Source organism: Thunnus thynnus, chromosome 12 (genome assembly GCF_963924715.1).
Source record: "Thunnus thynnus chromosome 12, fThuThy2.1, whole genome shotgun sequence".
NCBI lineage: Eukaryota > Metazoa > Chordata > Actinopteri > Scombriformes > Scombridae > Thunnus > Thunnus thynnus.
Window position 1 is genome coordinate 11155309 of NC_089528.1, and position 17702 is coordinate 11173010.

The 17702-nt window shown below is 40.1% G+C and overlaps 2 protein-coding genes across 3 annotated transcripts; one reads left to right on the forward strand and one right to left on the reverse strand.

The window, feature by feature from the left end:
• Positions 1 to 782: 782 nt before the first annotated feature.
• On the reverse strand, positions 783 to 7284 carry glmna (glomulin, FKBP associated protein a). 2 transcript variants are annotated; one of them, XM_067605420.1, is made up of 19 exons: positions 7184 to 7284; positions 6758 to 6836; positions 6441 to 6566; positions 6217 to 6330; positions 5869 to 5977; positions 5420 to 5714; positions 5177 to 5276; positions 4600 to 4781; positions 4382 to 4435; positions 4160 to 4190; positions 3656 to 3745; positions 3493 to 3534; positions 3260 to 3333; positions 3094 to 3178; positions 2846 to 2955; positions 1873 to 1936; positions 1443 to 1578; positions 1266 to 1336; positions 783 to 1171 (listed from the first exon to the last, which is right to left on the reverse strand). In XM_067605420.1, exons 1-19 carry the CDS (start codon positions 7267 to 7269, stop codon positions 1082 to 1084), a joined length of 1938 nt encoding a protein of 645 aa, XP_067461521.1. In that variant the 5' UTR covers positions 7270 to 7284; the 3' UTR covers positions 783 to 1081. The 2 variants fall into 2 exon arrangements, with proteins under 2 accessions (XP_067461521.1, XP_067461522.1); XM_067605421.1 differs by lacking the exon at positions 7184 to 7284 and adding an exon at positions 6934 to 7131.
• rpap2 (RNA polymerase II associated protein 2) lies at positions 7257 to 17650 on the forward strand. Its single transcript, XM_067605419.1, has 12 exons — positions 7257 to 7361; positions 7626 to 7671; positions 8226 to 8340; positions 9716 to 9814; positions 9900 to 9965; positions 10060 to 10148; positions 10255 to 10290; positions 10405 to 11491; positions 11654 to 11760; positions 12348 to 12428; positions 14531 to 14599; positions 17401 to 17650. The coding sequence occupies exons 1-12, from the start codon at positions 7307 to 7309 to the stop codon at positions 17543 to 17545; spliced, it is 1995 nt and encodes a 664-aa protein (XP_067461520.1). The 5' UTR covers positions 7257 to 7306; the 3' UTR covers positions 17546 to 17650.
• Positions 17651 to 17702: the final 52 nt, after the last annotated feature.

Consider the following 17702-nt stretch of genomic DNA (forward strand, 5'->3'; position numbering starts at 1 on the left):
AGAGATACAACAAATATTCTTGTTAGTCTGAACCAGGTCTTTTCAAAAGGGAAATATTATACTTACTAGTGTCACTGCTGCCAAAACACATTTTTACCCTTCCTAAAAAATGAAAGGGCTTTATTTGAAGGTGCGTATGAATCTCATCTGTATTTTATGAGAAATGTCTCAGTTGACTTTGGATTTTCTAATAAAGACAAAAACAAAGTGCTGTCTTTTTTTAAAGAAAGTTAAAAGTATTAACTGAGGACGTTATATTGGTGTGACTATTGGCTGTTGTGTCCATGGATGAACAGTTTTACATTTATTAAATAGGTAATTTACTATTTGTTACATTTACTTATATGTATTTTTTCCACCTTACAGTACAATAGTTGTGTCAGTGGTCAACAGCTCACCAGTGATTCAGTTTTTATGTGGCACGGTGGGACAAATTTAAATTAAATGTAAGAGAAGTGTAACCAAAGACTGTATATAGAAACTATCAAAGGACAAAACAATGATGGTTTAATAATAAGGAAAGAGTGATCACTGACTGTATTTTATTACTTTTGTTTACCAGTAGCTTTGTAGTTGTTATTACTCAGGTGACAATTTAATAAATAGCTTCACAAACTGATAAAATTAATTTAAACATTGTAAGTTGTGACTGGAGTCTAAGTACAGACGCCATATTCTGAATATATATCACCAATCACAACTTTATTGTTGTTATTTATATCGTTTTTCCCATAGAAAATATCACACTTGTTAGAATAAATAGTACAGAAGGTACTAAACTGGTGTGTATAAAAGTATGAACATTTATTACAGAAGTGATACAAACTTCCCAGCCATTATTTGGATGTTTTACAGACACTGTATGCAATGTTTTACAGTTACACCTCATTCTAATTAGCCAGCAGACCTGCTGAAAACAACTTGAAACACTACCAGCACAGTTTGTTAACCGTTCAAAATGATGCATCCACATTCAAATTTTCAACAAAATGAAACCAAACAGAAAAGCAGCAGAAGGCTTTTTTTTGCCTGCTAGGCCCTGAGATGATGAGGATGTCTGGAAGTGGAACTAAATCACAGTCTAAATACTGTCCTTCACCTCGATGAGTTCCTCTATTCGCACCAACACGCTCTTGATCATGTCGAACGTGTGCAGGGCTGAGTGCAGAGCCTGAAAGAGCACATTCAAATTCAGTCAGTCAGGCCGTCATCGTGCTCTTCATCGGTGTTGTGTAATTTAGCTGCAGTATAAAACACTCACTGACCTGAATCTGGGACTCTGGTGTCATGTTTGGCAGCTTCTCGTCACCGACAGACACAGAAAGCACAGACTCATCTGTGGAAAACACACATATATGCTGTCAGAACGCTACCAGAACACGAGCTGATGTGTTGTTTGATAAAGGTCGGTGTAAGTTTAAGTAAACACGTTTCGGTCTGACCTTTGGCCTTGCTCTTCTTGGACTCCATGGTGTTGCAGAGCTCCCTCTCATAGTGGGCTCTCGACATGTCCAACCCAACACGTAGGGGCCTCAGGAATGTATCTTCTATTTTATACAGTTCTGTCCAGATCCCCGTCTGCCAGATCAAAACAGACAGCAGGAAAACATGATGAGTGTAGCTGAGGTTGACTGACCTGGTTCTGATGCACTCTGGGAATCAGGAACATGTGGCTGGACGTTCAGCTGTCCTTTTGACCACATGAGATAACAGCAGGTAACTTAATCACAAAAATGTATCAAACCATCATTACCTGTCACTGATTTTGGTCTTTTGCCTTTAAGTGTGCCTTACTCTTTATGAACTCTGTATAACATTTTAACAAAACTATCATTATGTATTAATCAGATAAGTACTGACGGATGATCTCACCTGGTTCTCAGTCACTTTGTCTCTGATGACGAGGTAACGCAGCAGGTTTAGAGACTCCATCACTCTGTTTAAAACAACACAAAAAAAACCCAGCTTAGACATAGTCATTTGAAAAAACAGTCCCCAATCAAGGTCCACTTACTTGCTTTTTCCAATTATCCAGTTAAGATCATGTAATAAGGTTGAAAGCTACAGAGAAAAGCTAACATACAGATGTTGAGCTGAGATTGTTTAGTCAAACACAGAAAGAGTGTAAGAAGGTATTTTATAATGCTTCCTCATTTGTTCCACTTCTACCTTCTTCTTCTTCTTTATGACTTAAAAAAAACTTCTCTTGCTTAAATGTTTTTTACTTAATTTAATGACTGTCTATTTTTAAAGTATTCTTTAACATTTTATTCACTTGAAAAATGGAATAAAACTGTGTATTTAGTTCACTGAGTGATTATATAGTACGTACTGTATGTGATGGTTATCACTGCTCACCAAAACCTTGCTACCAGTTTCTACTGAGAACACCAATAATTCTACCAAGTAAAAGAAATGTTTTTCTGTTCTGTTTCAAGTTCCAAAGGAAAAATATTTGATAAACATTAAACATCCAGTTACTCCAAAGAAAACACTTTTTCAAATCCTTGAGTGTCTTTCAATGTGACATTATGAAGCAAAATAATGTTTCATAACGTGACCTTTTTGTCAACCTTTTAATTGTTTATCTTATTAAACTGAGTTCAGTTAAAATGATCAGCGCTCATTAACATGTTTTATAATCTTGCAGTGAGAGAAAATAAACACAACTTGGGTGTGACATTTTCCTTAAACGGTATTATGTGTTATCACAGGGCGGGTCGAGGCAGTGTACAAGTTACCAGTCTGACTTGTACATTTACCTCTTGCCCAGTGCATGCTGGGATTGGCTCCAAACCACTGTGACCCCTGATCAGGCCTTTAGTAAATGAATGCATGTGCTGACCTGTCCAGGTACTGCAGGAGGTCGGTTTCTGGGCCGTCCGGGAGACTGAAAACCTTCCGCAGCAGAGGAAGCAGGTGAACTCCCTCGAACCAGGTGTTACTGTTACCGGGCTGAAGACGGAGCGAGACAAAGACCATTTGTGATCACAACTGGCACAGATTTATTTAGCTCTAAGTCACTTCAATCAAAATCAGTGAAAAGCAGTGACAGAGCAAACAGTCACAGTGAAATCTTAAACGTCATCTCACCTGCAGGGCAACGTCTATCTGGTTTCTGATGTTTTTGATGACGTAGCCTTCAACTCCTGAGTGATTACTGGTCTTCAACATGTACCTGAAACAAGACGACCAATACAAGTCGTTACACTGGGAAGTAGAACAACAAAGTAATGTTTCTCATGACTTTGGAACTTACTGGAAAAAACTGTACTTGGCTTCAGTGCCAAACTTATCAATGCTCAGCTGGAACACCTTCAGACCTTTAGTTCTCTGGTGACAAAGAGGAAAAATATAAATATAAAGATTTTCAACACTAAATAAAATGTTCCAAGATAAATAAATCAGAAGAGAAACAGAAGAAAAAGTCGGGGTTGACACCATCTTCAACTACAGCTAATGTTACAGTTTTACCAACTTTTACAGACTTACCAAATCCTGCCTCGGACATATCGTCATGACCTTCACTAAGTTCTGAAAAACAACGGTGAAATCAATAACTGAGCGCCAGCAAAACAAAAACCTCACTATGAGAATCACAGCAGAGTAAAAAAACAGGTTTGTATGGATAAGCTGAGGGTGTAGCTGTGTTTACCTGAGGCACCGTGAGGAAGGTTTTGATTTCCAACAGATCTGCAGGCAGACTGCCATTCTCTACCCGCACCAGACTCTTCTCGTACAGCTCCTGTTTCACGAGGCAAACACCCAACATTCCAAGACGGGATTAGAAACCAAACTGACTGTTAGAGGTAACGATCTAACAAAAGATGAAAGTTTTTCATCCAACAGTTTTTTTTGATTGCGTGGCTACAGATTTTTGTCTTTCTCATAAACTTTCATGAACTTCCATTGAAAGTTATTCAACTAGTTCTAAAGACCCTCAGTCAAGATGAGCATCAAAATCAGTTAAGCTCATTTTAGTCTTTCCAACTTTTTCAAGTTAGACTTAAAAAGCTCTACTTGCTTTTACAATCATACTCTTAAAATAAACAAGTACACAGACTTGAAGAAATCTGTTGTCACAATTTTGTTTTTGTGAACGTGTCTTCCCAAATATTAATCTCCAGTATGTCACAACACTGAAAAAGCTTTAACTCACCAGTCCTTTCTGAATCCTGGACTCATCAGTTCTGACAATAAAATAATTCAACAAAAGGTTATGAGGTGTTTAATTCAAATACACAACACAGATCAATCAAGATTTAACTTCATATATTAACAGATAGATCAAATTCTTAATAATGTGCTTTTGATTTGACTGAGATCAAACTGAAGAGCTTAAAATGCTCACATAAAAAATATTGTAATGCAACGTACTCACTTGGACAACAGGAGGCAGACGTGCTCCATATTACACCGAAGACAGAACACAGGACTGCAAGGACACAGAGGGAGTTAGGAGGGTGTTTGAATTTGAAATCATATTTTAAATAGTTGTTCAAACAGCATGAATCTTCATCGAAACTGTCCGGCCCTCATTTCCAGCAAAGCCTGAGGAAACTTTACATCCTACGATCCTTGACGTTTCCTCTATCTTACCTGAAAACACTAGGGAATGTATCAGCAGCCAGATGATGGACAAACACCAGGTGAGCCAGGCTGGCTAGTGACTCTTTGGGATAACGCACCTCCTCCTCCAGAAAGCCCGGAACCTCTTTCCTCTTTAACAGAGGCTGGTACACGAGGCTGGGGACGGACTCTCCGATGGCATTGAGGGTGTTCTGTACAACACAGAAACACTCACCATTAACAACATCTAACATCAGCTGGATGTGAGTCCAGAATAAACAAACCCCCCCCCCAAAAAAACAACTTCTAGTATATTTTAAATAAGCTTATTTTTATGGAAGTAAGCTGTTCTTTTGCTGGATTTTTTGCAGACTTTGTAATGAGTAGGAATAGTAAGTGGTAGTTCAAAAGACTGTGATCATAATTAGTGCAACTCATTAAGAGAATTGCCAGTGGTCACAAAAATTGAGATCTTAAATGACATATTAAAACCAGCCAAACTAGCATGACTCATCACGACATTTACACTTACAGGATGATATGAGCTCTTTCCAGAATATCAGAGTGGATTGATTTTTAATGTAGTGTGGCGTTTTTAATGCCGTACCAAAATCTCTGTGGCAAAATTCCTGAGGGGAGACACAGCCAGGGTGTCAGGATCCTTGAGTTGTACCTCCAGGAAAGGGTGACTCAGAGTCTTCATACAGCTGCAAGACAGAAACACACACACAGGCAACCTTGACATCAGTATCTGGGTCCATACAGCTTTTTAGTATAAAGTGAAATAAAATATGGGCAGATGTTTTCAATGCAAGTCCAGGTTGGGAAACATTTCAAATTTGTCACTCACAACTTCAGCAGCTCCGCCCTCAGCTCCTCTTTATCCGGTAACGGCCTGTCCCCTCCGACTGTTATCTTGCCTGTGCTCTCACTCATCACCTTACTGTTTAGAAAGTTCTGCCTGGCCTCTCGGACAAAGGGCCTGACAAACGTAGTCAGGTCAGTGCAGCAGCGACAAAGTGAGAAGACGTCATCCTCCTCTTGCTCCTTGGTGTGAGGTAGAGGCAGTTTGGCCACCTGGTCCAGCACAGATGACAGGGTCATACCTAAGGACGACGCCTTACGGCTGCCCAGACACAGCAGCACTGGGAGGGAAGAGACGAAGGAGACGAGATGAAAACAGAAAAGCAGATTGAGAAATGGGAAAAGATAAATATTGGAAGATGGAGGCTGAGTGGGTGAAAGGACAATGATTGGACTATTTACGCTGTAGGACATATGCAAATAAATGTTCCTTACCTTTCTGTAGAGGGTTCAACAGCAGATGGAGGCTCTCTGCGATGGTGTCAGGGTCATCCTGCTCCAGTTGCTCCAACAGACCGATCAGCAGCTCCTTGGGCCTACACACCTGGGAAAACCAAAGCTCAGAATCTGAGTCAGAGTCAACTTTACTGGCTGAGTGCATTAACACATACACAGAATATAAGTCTGGCTGCAGCAGCTGTCAATATGAGCGGAGCAAAGAACACATTTACAGTAAGATACACATTTAGACACATCTTAAGAAAGGCAATAGAGCTAATAGATTATAGCGTATTTTCTCTGATATCCAATCCCATGATTTTAATCAACTACTGAGCAGATAACCTCTAGTAAGTGGTTGAAAATGGCCAGGCAGTGAGGAAGGTTCTTGTCTTCCTTCTTCAGCAGAACCTGAACCAGGGGAGGCAGCAGATTCCAACCCATACATCTCACTATGTCCTAGAGAACAAGGGACAGAGCAGTGTTACGTGTGCAGAGCAATCTGTAACTAACTTATAAACAAATTTACATGCTTAAAGATGGGTCAGGGTCATCGTTGAGCATCGTACCTGATTTTTGTCATCCAGGACAATACTGAGGACCTGCACACTGTTTCCCTCCTCAATGCAGGTCCGCCCGGCAATTGTGAAAACATCATGATCCTCTGTGGTGTAGCTGTCATCAGGGACCCCTTGCTGTGTGTAAGAGAAACAAATAAAAATAAAGAAAACATTGAAATTTTATTGCAGGGAAGAAGAGCTGAAACAATTAGACGATAAATCAATAAGTTGATTGACAGAAAATTCATTTAAAAAAACAAAGATCCGCTATTTCATACTTCTCAAATGTGAGAATCTTTATTTCATATCATTGCAAATATACTCACACATCTCTGGACCATATCACTGAGCTGCTCCAGAGCCATCCCTGCTGTCTCAGGTAGAGTTTCTCTGTACACAGCAATCCTGCAAAACATGTCAAAACAATGCACATCATACATGAGAGTCCCGCAGCTAGCTGGCTGTACATGACTGTTAATCATTCATTTACGTGAACAAACACCTTTGTTACGTTCAGGTTAGCGTCACATAAACCCTGTGAGAGAGTGGGCAGAGAAAACTGGACGATATATTGTCAACACAGAAGTGCAGGATGGATGCTAACTTAGTTTCAGTTATGCTAAAGTAGCTTAAACGTTACACTGACAAGATATGTTAAATATATCTTAGCTAGATACACACAGTCGCCAAAACTAAGCTTTGTGGCCGAATATAAAAGTGACAAACAGGACAATGTTAAGGTAGATACTCACCCTGACAGCCCGGTGAAAACAACCACGCTACCTGACGGACACTTAAGATTGTCCGTTCGCGGTCGCCGTAGGAATAAATACGTCATCGGTCAAAGTTGAAAAAGAGCAAAACAGAGAAACAGCATGGAGACCGTGGGGAGAAGAAGCAGCGGAGGCGCCTCTAAAACTTCCAAAAAAGGTTGTTTTTCCTTCACAGTTCGGTGTTACATGAAGATATTAAGATTTCTGAAGGTGTTTACAGTCTAACAGAGCTCAGAAATGAGTTCAAACGTGTTTTCATGTAGTACAAAATCGATTTGTGTCGTTGCTCGTTCACTGGTTGATTGAATTGAAACGTAGCAACGTCGCGTATTTTTCGTAACATAGTGATTTATTCTCATTTGGGACCATATGACAGTCTTTCTTTTAGCATGTTTAACCGTGTTGTTGTTTGTCTTGGCAGGTGGAAAACGCGTCAAAGCGCTGACTGCTGAAGAGGAAGCAAGAAGGTGTGAAAGAGCATCTGTTCACTGTATCAATACTAATAATACAAGACTTATTGATCCCCAGAGGGAGAACTAGAAGTAATAAACACAGCAAAATAAAAAGTCAAGTAAATGGAATTCAATCTATGTACATTATAAACATTATGCACAGTACAATACTAAGGCTGCATGACCTGACTTAAGAGTTGTGCAACATATGTGCAGAAGTAATGGTTCTGGTAGATGTAGCTATGTAGTACTCACTTGAATGAGAAAGTGTGTTCAAACCGCCGACCAGTACCATACACACACATATACACATCCACATACATATACATACATATACGTACTGTACATATACATGGGATGGAGGAGTGCGTTAGGTAGGGTGAGGATAGTGGTGGTTACGGTTCTTGTTGTACAGTCTGATGGCAGTGGGCACAAATGAGCGCCTGAATAATATCTAGCTAATGTATTACTTTGTAACGTTACACTAATATTTAACTAGAAGTGTATTTTTGCTTGTAAAGTTATGTCTCTGCTCAGTTCTTTACTCACTCCTTCGTGTTTGTTGTTAGGAGAGAAGAAATCAGGGAGAAGCTGCGAGAGAAGCTTGAGCTGGAGAAGAGAGCACTGCAGGTGGTGGAGCGTCTTCTGGAGGACAGTGTGGCTGACGACTTTCTGGTTGATTGTGTATGTATTATCCGGGCTCAGTTTGGGAAGGGGACTAGGATAAACCTGATTTACAATTTGTGAGTGTGACATTGAACAAATTGTGGAACATTTTAGGGCAGCAACTAATGATTTTTTTCATTGTTGATTATTTTCTCCATTATTTATATATATATTTTCTTCAGTTGCCTGACCCTCATTCCTCTACAATTGATTAGTTGTTTGGTCTATAAAATGTGAGAAAATAGTGAAAAATGTTGATCACTGTTTCCCAAAGCCTTCTTTTGAAATAACAAATGTCTTGTTTTGTCCACAACCAACAGTCCACAACCCAAAGATGTTCAGTTTACTATCATAGAGGACAAAAGAAACCAGAAAATATTCACACTTAAAAAGCTGGAACCAGAGAATTTTGGCTTTTGCATTAGAGCTCACTCGCCTGTACTGATCTGGCTCTAATTTGTGAAAACAACAAAATGTTATTACAGATTTTTCTGATTTTATGTTGAATAAATAATCATACCCCAATCACGACCTTCATCTTAAACAACTGGGACATAAAGTACTGTGCAAAAGTTTTAGGCACAAAAAGTAAAGTGAGGACGCTTTCAAAAATAATGGCATGAATAGTTTTTATTTATCAATTAACTGCATAGAAAGTTCAGTAAAGAGAAGAAATTAAATTAAACTAAATTAAATCATCAATTTGGTGTCAGCACACGTTGCCTTTAAAACAGCAGCAGTTCTCCTCAGTACACCTGCACACAGTTTTTTAAGGTACTTGGCAGGTCAATCATTCCAAGCGTCTTGGATAATTTGCAACAGTTGTTGTGTGGATTTAGGCGTCTCAGTTGCTTCTGTCTCCTCATGTAATCCCAGACTGACTCCATGATATTGAGATCAGGACTCTGTGGGGGCCGTACCATCTGTTGCAGGTCTCCTTGTTCTTCTTGTGGCTGAAGAGTTTATGTTTTAGATGGTTTCAGTGTTATTATGACTCTGGCTGTATGTTTTGGGTCGTTGTCATGCTGCAGAATAAATTTGGGACTGATCAGACGCCTCCCCGATGGTACAGTATTGCATAATGGATAAGAATCTAAACATCTAAAATTACCAGATTGTAAAATGTCTCAGCATCTAGTCTAGACTGTGTAACATTCAACCCTCAGTGCATTAAAGTTCACATCTATCAGTCAGCCTACGAGTAATTTCTCAGGTTAAATTTTGATATTTAAGCTTTTTGTTCCCTCGGTGATAAACAAACTTTTCAAACAGGCTAAATTTATTCCCTAATAATGATGGAATTGGTGAACCATTAATACACCGACAATGAGAGTATCATGAAAATAAATGAGATGAGAATTATTTCTAACTCTTGTTGTTGCTTTCTTCATAGGCCAGGTTCATCACTTCTGATAATTACAAAGATGCTGTAGAGGAGAGATCCATCGCTAAACTGTGTGGTTATCCTACATGTCCAAATAAATTAGGCAAGGTAAGACTCTTTGTATCAGCCCTTATAATCATCTCTAAGTAATAAATATCCTTGTCTTAACTATTTTCTTTTGTTCATTTTACAGATCTCAACTCAACAGTACAAAATATGTACTAAGACCAACAAGGTGTATGACATCACAGAGCGCAAGGTGAGTGCTGCAACACGTGGCTTAAAAAAATGAATATTTTGTACACAACACCATTTTCCTGAAAAAGACTCTTTTTGCTTTTCTCTGTGTTTAGTGTTTTTGCAGTAACTTCTGCTACAAAGCCTCCAAAGAGTTTGAACTACAAATATCGAAGACACCGCTTTGGCTCAGGCAGCACGAGAGGTACGTGTGCTGCTCCATGTCCTGAATCAAGAATATGAACTAATCACTGAATACAATAATGTTGTGCATATTAAGACTGTGTGACTGCTTCCATTCTCACTGACAGTCCTGCAGAAATTAAACTGATGAAGAAAGGAGATGGGTACGTATTAGCATCAGTACTGAATCAACTAGCAAACAAATGCATTTTGTCATTTTTAAATGTTTCTAAGTGTAATCTAGTTTTAATAATAAAGAAACTAACATGTGTGTCCAGTGGGAGCTCTGGTGAGGAGGTGAGGCTGTCAGAGAAGCGTCTCCAAGAGCAGGACATTGACAACCCGCTGACTGCTCAACCAGAAGAGACTCTCGGTTCTCAGCAGCGTTCTGCTGCAGCCGGGCTCAGCCACAGCGACAGCAGTGACGCAGAACAGGAGCAGGACTTTGTCTCCAGCGTGGTCTCCCAGCGACAGGGACCCAGAGTGCACTGGGGCGACCTGCCGAAACGCACAGATGAAGACGAGAAAGGAGATCGAGGGAAGATGCAGAGGAGAGCGAAACAGAATAGAGAAGGAGATAAAGAGAAGTTGCAGCGTCATGAAAGTCGGAATGTAGAGAAGGAGGGAAAAATGAAAGAAGATGAGAATAGAAGACCACGTGAAACCGAAAAACCCAAAGCCCAGCTTAGCGGAGAGCAGGCACCCAAAGAGGAGGGAGGCTGTATTGAAGAAGCTACCGCTAAGATGAATTTGTGCAGTTTATCTGAGCCGGTCACTCACACTGCACCCTTCCCTGTGGACTCAAACCCCTCACAGACAGACCACACATCTCCAGTCACCTCTCCTCCATTAATTGAGTCAAACCCCTCAACAGAAACCAGACCTCAGGCAGATCTCCCTTCCTCAACTCTGACTGCAGGCCTCAACATCACCGAGGTGGGTATGAGCAGGAGAGGTGCGGCGGGGCTTCGGGATCTACTCAAGAACCACTCCGCCGAAGCGAAACCCAACTCCATCCGGCTGAATCTTCTCGAGTACTTGAGAAGGACATTAAAGGAATGGAGCACAGACGAGACCCTGAGGTTCCTGTACGGCGCCGAGCATTCACTAGGCTCCCCCTTTGCTGATGTGAAAGAAGAAAAGAAAGAGGAAGACGAGGAGCTGGATGAAGATGACCTCGAGGATGAAGTGAGCGAGGAGGACGGAGGAGGGGTCGACGTTGGGGTACAAAAGAGACCTTCAGCCGCAGCTCCGGACTTCAAGATGCTGAGGAAGGAAACCCAGCAGCTGGAGCTCAGAGTAAGGGAGTTTTACAAGGGGACCTGGATTCTGCCCGAGGAAGTAAAGGAGCTGAACGGAAATAAGGTGAGTGAAGGAAGAAAGGAACAGAGGCACATGTTGTAAGATTCAGTGGCCACATGAGGGCACTATATTAAAAAAATGTGATGTTAAAACAAATTTGCAGTGAGTTTTGTATTGAAGTTTTCTCTCTAAAACACTCAAACATCTTGTCTGTTCTCCCACCAGATGACAGACCAGAACAAGAGCACGAAAGATCCAGTCCTGCCTCTTGTGGACTCTCAAGCTCAGCACCTCATCCAGAAACGAATCACAGTGGAGAAGCTCACTAGCTGGTGAGTGTGTGTGGTTTATTTGTGCACCTGCATCCACATGTGTGACGCTTTTCACTGTATGAATTGCTTTGCATATGTTTTTGTTTTTAAATAGTAAGTGTTTCATTTTGTGGACACTGCTGCATGTTTGTATCCAAAGTCCTGCATCAGTGTATTTATGTGCTTCTTCAGCTGTGACCAGTTAGTAATTTAATTAATTCAACTGACAGGCTCCAACAACTTCAAATTATTTCAAATTATGTCACTGCAAATGTACCATATGCATACCGTATTAACTTGAACGCATGATTTTAACTGTAGCTTGGCTGGTACCAAACTGGTGCACTAAACTGTTCACAGTTTGTGTGTTTGTACTTTATTTACATGTGTGGCCAGTGTGGGTAAGAATCTGTTGAGCTCTAGCAGTGTGGTATGCAGTTATAGTACTATGTTGGTTTCATAAACGTCATATACATCAACTTATTCCTGTGCTCTGTATTTATTGTATCTGTTGGAAGCCTAATAATTAATAGCATAGATTATTTGACAATAACAATTTTTTAACGGTATTTTTTTTTGTCTTTGTTCCTCATCTCTTTGCCTCTCAGTCTCAGAAACATTGTGGGTCCACTGCGTCTCACCATGAGTGAGGTCACCACCGACCTGAACAACCTGGTCAGGACTTTCAGGTCAGAACACACAAACTCTGATATACACACTTACACACACACACACTTTTTTTGGCATGATCATTTTCACATGCGGCCTGATTTCTGCATATAATAGGATGACAGTAAACATCACTGCTGCAGCATTTCTGCAGAAACATTCATGAGATAGTGATGTAATCAACTTCATAATAAATTAGTGAGGGACACCATAACACAGGATATACTGTTGATTGTTTACTGCTTTATTCATAATTACAGTAAACTGCAATATTAGCTCATGATAAGACATAATGTTCTGCAAATGTAACTTTCTGCTAGCTGTAACAAAAACATACAATTCATCTATACAGGAAATCGCTGTAATATTGTAAGAGAAATTAAAATGTTAAACTTGTAATGAAAAAACAGAATTGATTTCAAATTGCCGAACATTGTGAGAAAATTTGATGAACTGCTCTGCTGCCCCCTGCAGGCTTTGACACATGACAATAATAAGGGTTTCAGTAACTTTAGCTATGGGCCTTTATCACAGCAGACATTTGAACATGTCGTAGCAGCAATAGCACAGGTGTAATTGTTGTAATTGTTGTTAATAAATTAGTGCTGCATTCATTTAGATGCTTCTGTTATCAGTGAGCTGGTGTTGTGCTTGTTGGCTCACTGTTATCACTTTCAGGGACTCTTGACTAGAATGGAGTCATCATTCATGTTATTATTTCCACCTGTGATTTTCTTGCTGTAACAAGTCAAAATGACTGCTCTATTGTCTCACCACATTAACTCAACAAGTTAGTGTTTGGTGTGTTTTAACAGATGTATTTTGCGTGTGTGTGTGCGTGTGTGTGTGTGTGCTTGTCTGAGAAATCAACATAGATGTAATCTATGTGTGGTTTTTGACTTTGGACGTGCTGTTTCCCTTTGACCTTGTGACTTTTATTTTTTGCCTTTTGGAAATGCAGTTATCTGTAAAGATACACAAAATATCCACCATGTGCTTATCATTGTTGCTGCAAACACTACACACTGTATTACACGTGTTTTTCTTTTCTGATCAGACTTCTGCTCATGAAGATCAGTAGAGCTGTGCTGGACCTTCACAAACCAATAGGCCTTTTTTTTTTTTCAACAATCATTTTGACTTGTCATAGTAGAAACAGCACAGGAAGCAGAACCACATTAACGATGTCTCTGCTTCATTTAAATACCCCAGTAAGCTGTGACAGCAGCCAGCATGCGCAATACCAGGACCCTGAAACTGAAGGAGCTAAATGGAATTCAGCCATTTCTAATTTTATCATTTATGTCTTCAATAAAAATGCCTATAAGAATGATACAGGTGCAATTTTCCCCATCTAAACAGATGCAACAAAACTAACAAGAGAGTCCGAGAAATTTAGGCAAAATTTGTGAAAAAATGAGTGAAAACACCTGTGTGTGTGTGTGTGTGTGTGTGTGTGTGTGTGTGTGTGGAGCATGAGTGTGTAGTCCCTTTTCATTCCTGGCCTTTGTTATAGTGTATTGCTTTATAAGACCATTTTAGTTTTTTTAATGTGGCATTTGTTACATAATATAAATGTTATACATATTTTCCTTGCACTGTCGTAGTTAGTATCTCACTTCATTAAAAAAATCTTGTTCCCGAATTAAACATTTCCTGCCATAGAGCTACTGCTCGTTCCCATTGGCTGGTTAGGATGTTTTCAAGGGGATTGCTATTAAATCACTGTGTCAGTGATTTAACAGCAGGGTAACACCTCCAGAGTCCTGCTTCCAGGAATTCTCTTTCTGCTGTCAAGAGGCCCCCGTTGACAAGAGGCTCAAACCAAAGAATATACACAACGCTGTCAGAGAAACATCCATCACTGCACTATTGCAGCCAGTGTTTGTGGTGGTTGGTCTGGCCATGTGCACATTTTATTTTGCTAGTTTACTTATCATCAGGATCAGGTGATTGTGTGTTTTTGGCACCTGCCAAGAGACGGTTGCTCGTACCTCCAGTTGTATGTATGTTCACATGTATTCTTTGATTAGATTCATGAATCTTTGAGCTATGACTGACCTTTGACTCAGCAGTGGTGACCTGTTGCTCACTCTGTTTTTTTTTTTTTTTCTCCAAACAGGTTCACCAACACAAACATCATCCACAAAACTCCCGAATGGACCCTGATTGCTGTTATACTTCTCCATCTGTAAGTTTATATTATAGTGTGAATGTGTTGTGTCAGTATTAAGAGGTGAGGGAGGATGCACCATGACAGCTGCACAGCCTGCTTCTCAGAGTAATGAGAGAAAAAAAATGACCAGGAAATCAAGGACCATTGTTTCCCTGGAAATACACCCTGTCAGCAAACTCAAAACCACTGTCCTTCACTGCCTGTGTGTGCGTGCAGCTGTCAGTACAACAATAAAGTGTTTTACACTAACTGTTGTTTTTAAAGGATTAAGCAACACTTAGTGTGGTGAAAGATCAGATGCAATGATGATAATATGCACGTCATAACTAAAACTATATTATTAACACGCTATATTTGTCTGTTAATTGCCGACTCTCAAATCAAAGCTGCACATCAGCTTTAGACATTTACCAACTATCCAGTTCCTCACACAAGGAAGAAAACAAGTAATCTTTCAGCTTTAAAGCTTCATGGTGCATTTGACAAGATGCTATGTGGTGTGGCATTGTTTAGCCCGTGCCATATAGTGTGTGTGTGCGCGTATGCGCGCGTGCATCTGTGTGCATCTGTGTGCCATGCTGGCAGTTCATGGACAGTTCCGTGCTCCTCCCGTCTGAGTACACACAGACGCCACCTGATGTGGCCTTATCTTCACCTGATTGCCCCTCTCCAGATCCGTGATGTAGGACACAAGGCACACACAAGCAGCCCTGTACACTGTCAAGTTAAACACACAGACACAATAGCTCCTCTCGATACATTCAAGCAAAACGGGCAATGTTAAAATTGCCCTGGCTGGGAAAACTTTCACCTGATGCCCGGCTGACTCTGATTTATGACTCCCTCAGTGGCCGCAGGTCAGTTTGCAGCAATATCATAACTTGCAGTGTAAGCTCGCAGGAACTGAACAAAGGCGTTCACAAAGGAGTCTTTTGCAACATGAGGAAGGTAACATGAATGTCACAGTCTTAAAAAGGAGACCTGTGACTGTAAACTGTTCTCTAAAGCAGCAATAGACAAAATTTAGCAGGTTGCAAATGTCAGATACTGGAATTGGACTTTGAAATTATACTGAACAAACTGTCTTCAGATGTTTCCAGTTAAATGATATTATCATAGTCTTTTAAAATCCCTGAAAAATAAGGCTAGGTTGTATGATATACCTTTGGTTGAAATAAAATAGCTTTTACCTTGTTTGCCTCCATAAATGCTCAGGAAATAAAATTAAGGCAGAAAACTGAAGAGTTTGGATTCTGGCAAAAATAGAGACAATATATTATAATGTTGACAGGTGATGTCATGTAATGAGTAGATCTCCAGAGGTAAATGTTTTAAACTATTGCTTCTAAGATTTGATTTTATCTGATGAACCAGTATTTATTGCAAATTTGGCTTATCAATGCACTGTTTGGCAGTTTGCTGTCATTTCATCCATTTTGCATCATCAGCCCTTTTGGAAACTTTTATCCTCTTTGTCATGTGTCCCATCGGTACTCTATGATTTCATTGGTTCCTATTTAACTTCCAGCTTCTCTGTCCTTCCATTCCTCCATCATGAATAATTTGGCGTGCTGTCTTATCTATCTGCTGCATGGCAGCTGTGGAGCCAGTCTGGCCTCTATTGTTCAGGCCAGCTGAATAATGGATGCCCCACCTGCAACTCTAGACCCCGGGGTGAACCGGAGATTAACCAGCAGTGCACCTCCACACAGGTAGACAGGACAGGTAGAGAGGGGAGGGAGGTATGGGGGAGGGGAGAAGGTTCAAGAGGGGACGAGAAATCAGCTAGAAATATAGATGTTGATCTGTGCTGACTTGATAGATCATCACGCAGTTCATGTGCAGATACATGAGCCTCCATGTGTCACCTCATCACAGAGAAGCTTGATGCAGCTGAGATCTTTAAAACTGTGCAAGATGTTGGATAAATTCAAAGTCACTCTTGTAGAAATCAGCAATATGAACACATCTTTATGACTCTCTATATTGAGAGTAAAGATCTGAACACTTTTTTTGTCCTATGTAGGATTTATTTCAGGATTGTTGTATTAAACTGCAGCCATTTTAGCTGCTGTAAGTGTACTTATTAAATATGCAGCTGTATATATATATACAGGCTAAACACACACATGACCAGAGGAGGAGAGTGTGAAAGTTTAGTAAGCTGTATGTTGTGTGTCAGGAATTCTTAAAATAATGCTGGTTGTCAGATAAATATTTATTGAGCATGCTTGTGAGCAAAGATTATAGAGTGTAGTTTCTTTCCTTTTAGTGGGCAGCGTTTTCACATGAAGTTTAGATATGACTGGATGATTCTGAGCATTATGTGCTGTGTATTTACGGAATTATCTGGATAACTTTGCTCAGTAAAAACTAGAATCCCTCTCAAATCTGATACACAGATTGACATTTAAAAGTGTTCTGCATTTTACTCAACCAAGTTATCATATGACTCAATAAACCTGCTTTCATTTAAAATGTGAACCCTGTTCAGCACTCAGTACCCCAGCGCAGTGGATCCTCTGACAGAACATATGTCTTAAATAAGAACTTAATAGCTTCATAATAACTATTGAAGATGTTATTTCAGTTTTTATTATCAGTGTTAAATGCATCCTTGTGCGTTCACCAAAAATGTCATTACATTTATAAGCGGTTTAATATTCCAGTTTTGTTTTAGTGTCTGGTCTATAAGGGGAGTCTGCAACAGTGGTAGTCTGGCGTGTGTGTGTGTGTGTGTGTGTGTGTGTGTGTGTGTGTGTGTGTGTGTGTGTGTGTGTATATATATATATAATCTTGTGTGATTTGTGTTTCAGGTTGTCAGATGTGTCTCCAGTGGTTCGAGAGGCCTTGGAGACGCCGGCATCAGTAGTGTATTTAAACACGCTGATTGAGGAGCTCGGTCTACAGGAGCAGGACCTTTTGAACTTAGTCCAGCTGTTTAAAACCCCAGCATGCTAACACACACACCAACACACACACACTACAGTCAGACATGGACATATGAATAATAAATATACATACTCAGGATCTGTGACTGAACAGAATAAATATGTGGGTATCAGAGATTTTTTCCATGAATACATTTTTTGTTTGATTTTTTTTTTTTTAAACGGTC

Excerpts from the sequence above, each read along its gene's own strand:
- glmna (XM_067605420.1), bottom strand. The coding sequence starts at position 7,269 with ATGACGTATTTATTCCTACGGCGACCGCGAACGGACAATCTTAAGTGT. Across the intron at positions 6,567-6,757 it reads GTGATATGGTCCAGAGATGT|CAAGGGGTCCCTGATGACAG; the intron begins GTGAGTATATTT and ends TCTTACACACAG. Across the intron at positions 2,956-3,093 it reads AGATAGACGTTGCCCTGCAG|CCCGGTAACAGTAACACCTG; the intron begins GTGAGATGACGT and ends CTCCGTCTTCAG.
- rpap2 (XM_067605419.1), top strand. The coding sequence starts at position 7,307 with ATGGAGACCGTGGGGAGAAGAAGCAGCGGAGGCGCCTCTAAAACTTCC. Across the intron at positions 10,149-10,254 it reads TGGCTCAGGCAGCACGAGAG|TCCTGCAGAAATTAAACTGA; the intron begins GTACGTGTGCTG and ends TCTCACTGACAG. Across the intron at positions 14,600-17,400 it reads GCTGTTATACTTCTCCATCT|GTTGTCAGATGTGTCTCCAG; the intron begins GTAAGTTTATAT and ends TTTGTGTTTCAG.